General features: G+C 33.5%; 2 protein-coding genes across 2 annotated transcripts; both read left to right on the top strand.

Annotated features, from left to right (window-relative positions):
- Positions 1–1343: 1343 nt before the first annotated feature.
- Positions 1344–3705, top strand: LOC134240958 (putative ankyrin repeat domain-containing protein 19). Its single transcript, XM_062723063.1, has 3 exons — positions 1344–1471; positions 1664–1870; positions 3240–3705. Exons 1-3 carry the CDS (start codon positions 1372–1374, stop codon positions 3485–3487), a joined length of 555 nt encoding a protein of 184 aa, XP_062579047.1. The 5' UTR covers positions 1344–1371; the 3' UTR covers positions 3488–3705.
- Positions 3706–4382: 677 nt separating this feature from the next.
- Positions 4383–5986, top strand: LOC134240956 (N-alpha-acetyltransferase 50-like). Its single transcript, XM_062723062.1, has 4 exons — positions 4383–4451; positions 5271–5407; positions 5525–5644; positions 5871–5986. The coding sequence occupies exons 1-4, from the start codon at positions 4444–4446 to the stop codon at positions 5939–5941; spliced, it is 336 nt and encodes a 111-aa protein (XP_062579046.1). The 5' UTR covers positions 4383–4443; the 3' UTR covers positions 5942–5986.
- The last annotated feature ends 59 nt before the right edge of the window (positions 5987–6045 follow it).

Genomic DNA, 6045 nt, shown 5'->3' with positions numbered 1-6045 from the left:
TAATATGTCGTTTTCACAAGATAATATCTCGTTTTCACAAGATAATATCTCGTTTTCACAAGATATTATCTCGTTTTCACAAGATAATTATCTCGTTTTCACAAGATATTATCTCGTTTTCACAAGATAATATCTCGTTTTCACAAGATATTATCTCGTTTTCACAAGATAATAAGTCGTTTTCACAAGATAATATCTCGTTTTCACAAGATAATATCTCGTTTTCACAAGATTTTATCTCGTTTTCACAAGATAATTATCTCGTTTTCACAGGATAATATCTCGTTTTCACAAGATAATAAGTCGTTTTCACAAGATAATATCTCGTTTTCACAAGATAATATCTCATTTTCACAAGATATTATCTCGTTTTCACAAGATAATTATCTCGTTTTCACAAGATATTATCTCGTTTTCACAAGATAATATCTCGTTTTCACAAGATATTATCTCGTTTTCACAAGATAATAAGTCGTTTTCACAAGATAATATCTCGTTTTCACAAGATAATTATCTCGTTTTCACAAGATTTTATCTCGTTTTCACAAGATAATTATCTCGTTTTCACAAGATATTATCTCGTTTTCACAAGATAATATCTCGTTTTCACAGGATAATATCTCGTTTTCACAAGATAATAAGTCGTTTTCACAAGATATTATCTCGTTTTCACAAGATAATATCTCGTTTTCACAAGATAATTTCTCGTTTTCACAAGATAATATCTCGTTTTCACAAGATAATAAGTCGTTTTCACAAGATAATATCCCGTTTTCACAAGATAATTATGTCGTTTTCACAAGATAATTTTTTTCTGGTGTTTAAAAAAAAAATAATTGCGTGTCCGAAATATACCACCGTACATTTGCAAATCTTGACTGCAAAATTAATTCTCATTTTCAAATTTTAATTGATTTTTTTTGTAGAGGACAGCTAAAAACTTGTTGAAGAATATAATTTAATTTTTTTTCCTCTGTACTTGTAAACTGTACATGTTCATCAATCAACAGTATAATGCATTGAAGTGGACGGGCTTTCGCTTTCTCTAAAGACAGTAGCCCTAATAATGAAAAACAGTGAAATACAATGTAGTGATAAAAGAAATCTACTATAATTAGGCTTTACTCTTAACTTCCCACAAAATACTCTGAACCCACCCATATAATTCTTGATTCACAAAGGACATTTCAAGCACTCATATATATATAATTATTAATTCACAAAGGACATTTCAAACACTCTTATCATCAAATGCAGATTGTACTGTATACAGAATAAAGGAATTTATGCTCCCATCATGTTTCATCCCAACACTTACATGTATTTTTATACTAGTATAAGATTTTTAAAAATACCTTTAATTTTGAAGGGATGTGCAATTTGGAATTAAAAAACCCTCATAATTACACTCCTCTGATGAGATCCGTGTACAATGACTATGAAGAAATCGCGGAAGCACTGATATCCGCAGGTAACTCTGAAAAAATAGCAAAATTTTGTTGAATTATTTGTTTTTAAAAGGCCTAGCTGTTTTATATATACATTCACGTGCCTCAATGATGTTTACATTTTGAACAGTACCTCCAATGTATTATTATGATAAAGATATTCTATATATGATGAAATTTGTATCATTACCCTAATCTGTCTCTCCATAATCTAGGTGCTAATATTGAAGCTACCGGAGCTAAGGGTCGGACCAGTCTGTTTATAGCGGTGATAGAGAGCAGTCTGAATTGTATGGAGCTCTTACTGAAGAATGGCTGTAACATGGCCGTCCGCGACAGTCACGGATTCACAATACTAAAAACCATCTTCAAAACCAACTCTATCATCAAAGCTGAGGCGATAAAGCTGCTTCAGAAATTTGGTGAGTTTTTCACAAATTATTCAATACTAGCTGCAGATCTGTAGCTCTCCGAAAAAATAATTTGACAGACCGGAGATCTGTAGCTCTCCGAAAAAATAATTTGACAGACCGGAGAGCTACAGTGCCATCCATTGAAAAAATTGTATATTTATTGCGCACAAAAAGTTGCGCTTCTGTATGGATTAATTCTTCTAAATTCTTACCCCAATTGCAAAAAAAAAAAAATCAGATTTCAAAAAATTCCGCACTCTTCTATCAAGTACTTTCGTAGCTGACATCTACATGAAGTGCGTTGGGCCGAATTATCCTACAAACCAAAATGGCAGTATAAACAGACAAAATTTTCGATAATCTCAATTTCAGGACCAGGAGGGCTACAAACAACACCTATAAGGTATGTTTTGTTGTGGATGCAGTGAAAGATTATGTTAGAAATACATGATTAGTAATATTTTGATATTATAGTTTTAAAAACATGGAGAAATAAATCGATAAACAGCGCACTTTTTTTTGCGCAATAAATATACAGTTTTTTCAATGGGTGGCACTGTAGCTCTCCGGTCTATCAATATATTTTTCGGAGAGCTACAGTTCTGCAGCTAATTCAATACCTGCATAGGCGTCGGAAGCAAAATGAAGGTGGGGACTAAACCAACAAAAAAAGGATGAAAGATAAATCCCAAATTTCAATGCCTATATTATGCACACCGGGTATATTTGCAAACGGGGTGGGGGGGGTAAAGCCCTCCCCTAGCCCCCCCCCCCCCGGTTCGACGCCTACATGTATATGACCTGAGTTTTTAAACAAAAATGAAGTTCCATTTACAAAATATACATGTACGTTGCATGATCACGACAGAGTTTATGTAAATACAATAAATTAATGTCAACCAAAATCAGCTTAATTAATCTAAACCAATGTTAAACCTTGTTTTCAATGTAAATATTTGACATAGAAACAATGCTGACGTTCAACTTTGTCTCAACATTCATTTGCAACCAAAATTCAACTATACAAATCAATTAAAGTTCGTTCAATCCAATTTCAACAGCTATTCATCTTTGAAAATCGACGTTGAAACAACGTTGATGTCTCAACGTTGCCTCAACTCTCATATCCAACGAAAATTCAGCGCTGATTCAACGTTGTAGTGCACCATTGAGTCAACATTGTAAATCAGTGTTGAGTCAACGTTAAAGCGCAACGTTGAGTCAATATTGAAAAGCCTGTTGGGCGTGAAATGAAAGTCCCCTCTCTCTGCCTCTCTCTCTCTCTCTCTCTCTCTCTCTCTCTGGTGTAACTGTAGAATAGATCTATAATATCTATTATATATTAATACAATAGCTTTCTGAACTTATGTACTTGTAGAGTATAATATCGATCACGACAGAGATTATTTAGAGGAGATGGTGAAAAAAAGCAAGGACCCTAATGACAAGGTTTACGCAGAGATGCTCCTACAGAATAAATCCATTAAGGATGCTTGTGAAAATCCCTTCGCTTCCGGTGGCTGGCACAGGCGCAACTCCCTAGCAACCAGACGCATCTCCGTGATCAGCGAGATCTCGCTGTCATTCATATATGGAAAGCAGTTATCTCTTACTGAATTGGATTAAAAGTTTTGTTAACCTTCCTTATTGTGTAAAATAATTGTTGAACATTCATTTGTGCCGACAAAGTGCACGAATCGGAAGTATATGTATATTATAAAAATATTTAATGATATTTACAGTGAATGTGCACAACTAGAGGACAAAACAGAAAATGAGTGACAATGTCAATTCTAAGTGTACACTTTTGATATTAATAAAAAAAAATCACTGTAGTTTTAGCATTTCTATAATACTTTAAAAGTGACATGACAATGATACAGTTAAAAATAACCATAAGCGTCGGAAACAAAGTGAAAGTGGGTGGGCTAATTGAAAGTGGGAGGGGGGCCTAAACCAACAAAAAAAGGTAAACCCCAATTTTAAATACATATTTTATATCTATCTTTGCAAAAAAGTAGAGGGCTAAGCCCCCATAGTCCCCCCTCCCCCCACCCGGTTCCGACGCCTATGATAACACATTTTAAGTCCTATTTGAAAGTGAGGGGGGGGGGGATTTTAATATTTATTGTAAAGTTCTAAATCTTATCAATTAATTAATTAAAAGTATATGTCATTGATTCAAAAAAAGGTACTCGACCTTATAGCAATAAAATTGGGCCGGGTGGGGGTATGTCTAAAGAAAATGTTTACCATAGCAAAATTAAATTGTATATTTTATTAAATATTGCATTTTTTTTTAAATTTGTTTGTTTTTAAAAAACTTTTAATTTTTATTCTAAAAAATATTTGTGTTGCTTGAGAACATTCTACAGATCTGTTGAAAATCTAGAAATCATCATTTATCCCTCCGTTGCGAACAGTACGAATCAGTTTATGTACTGCTTGCTTATGAGTAACACTTCGATCTTCGTCAGATTTATGTTTCATTGTATGTGATCCGACATTGTGGCAACATATTCAAAGCGTGTAGATGAGATAGGAAAGGTTTAGAAACGTGAAAAGCGGGAATTGTTTACAGAATGACACGGTAAAACATGTTTTATTTGGATATTGCATCTCCATTTCGTAAAATATAGTGTGTAAACTTTAAATCATTTCTACTTTGCCGCAGACATACCTTTGTTTTTTTTTCATAAGGCTGAATTTCAATGTTGTAAAAGGCATGTCTAGAGAGAGGAAATTCGAATGTTCGTTGTTTTTCAGTATCTGGACAAATTGGCTAGAAATGTGTTATCTATACCGCTGTAAATGCATATTTTGTTTAATTTAAACCTGGGGTGCTTCATTTTTTAATATTTAAATATAGTAAGTGTCCCGCAGGAACCTGACGTTAGGACGGTGTTATAAACCCCCTCCCCCTTTCTGAGATTTTTTTTTTAAAATAAAGGCCAAAGTAAACGTGACTGTCCGATATGATAGATTTATATGCAAGGATCCTCAAGTAACTAGGGCTGGGACTGTATTTTGATATTATGGATCCGACGTATGGAACTGATGTGCATTTGATATACACAAAGAAGATTTATATTTAATTCAAAATATTATAATACATGTAATGATGTATTGTGGCTCAAATGTTGTGATTATCAATTTTCAAAAAAAAGAAGAAAGTATCATTCTAGCCTTACAAGAAATGAAGATGCATTTTTACACTAATAATGGCCCCTAGGGTTCAAGTGAAGCCAATGTTGTAAAAGTGTAACGAAAAAGCATGAGTTTGTAGCTCTTTCTATCCAAATTGTTCAGTCCAGGGAGCTACATGCAAATGTATAGATAATCTGCAGACAATAAGGTTTGATATTGCATTAAGTTGACTAAATAAATTGATATTGGTCTTTGATTTCAGAGGAAACACTGAATTAGGAGACATAACTCCTCACAACATTAAGCAACTGAAACTCCTTAACCAGGTTGTCTTTCCTGTCACATACAATGACAAATTCTATAAAGATGTTCTAGAGGTGGGAGAATTAGCAAAATTAGGTGAGCTTTAGATTCTTTCACATCCAGTTTCTTTGAAAAAAAGGGATCAGTTCAATATATGGTATTTCAGGGAAGTTTTTGTTAGAATGCTAACTGTATTTTTATTTCTCAATACAGCGTATTTCAATGACATTGTGGTCGGGGCTGTGTGTTGCCGAGTGGATAACTCAGACCAACAGAGACGCCTGTACATCATGACACTGGGCTGTCTGGCTCCATACAGAAGACTAGGCATTGGTAATTACATTTACATTGCCTCTAAAACCTTCGAGTTTGTAAATATAGTGTTTGTTAGTATTTAAGATATCTGTGTTAGAGATACTAAAGTTCATAGCTTATTCATCTGTTCTTTTGCAAAATAAAGTCATAAACACATAAAAAAGAACATTCATAATTTTTTTCATGCACTACTCTATAAAATGGTGTGTGATGCTTTAATGATGAGCAACATCAAATGTTTTAGGTACTACAATGGTGGAACACGTCTTGAAGATTTGTGAAGAAGATAATAATTTTGATAATGTGTTTTTGTAAGTGTTACTTTGATTTTCCTGTATAAATATTGAGGATAAATTTTCTAAAGACCATTTGTTCTATTTACAGCTGTAATATATTTTAAGATGTTTGATAGGTGATAC

Source organism: Saccostrea cucullata, unplaced genomic scaffold (genome assembly GCF_032062105.1).
Source record: "Saccostrea cucullata isolate Sc308-1 unplaced genomic scaffold, CSIRO_AGI_Scuc_v1 ctg22155, whole genome shotgun sequence".
Lineage (NCBI taxonomy): Eukaryota > Metazoa > Mollusca > Bivalvia > Ostreida > Ostreidae > Saccostrea > Saccostrea cuccullata.
This window is presented reverse-complemented; position numbering and strand designations above follow the sequence as displayed.

Excerpts from the sequence above, each read along its gene's own strand:
- LOC134240958 (XM_062723063.1), top strand. The coding sequence starts at position 1,372 with ATGTGCAATTTGGAATTAAAAAACCCTCATAATTACACTCCTCTGATG. Across the intron at positions 1,472-1,663 it reads GGAAGCACTGATATCCGCAG|GTGCTAATATTGAAGCTACC; the intron begins GTAACTCTGAAA and ends TCCATAATCTAG. Across the intron at positions 1,871-3,239 it reads AAAGCTGCTTCAGAAATTTG|AGTATAATATCGATCACGAC; the intron begins GTGAGTTTTTCA and ends ATGTACTTGTAG.
- LOC134240956 (XM_062723062.1), top strand. Across the intron at positions 5,408-5,524 it reads GGGAGAATTAGCAAAATTAG|CGTATTTCAATGACATTGTG; the intron begins GTGAGCTTTAGA and ends TTCTCAATACAG. Across the intron at positions 5,645-5,870 it reads ATACAGAAGACTAGGCATTG|GTACTACAATGGTGGAACAC; the intron begins GTAATTACATTT and ends CAAATGTTTTAG.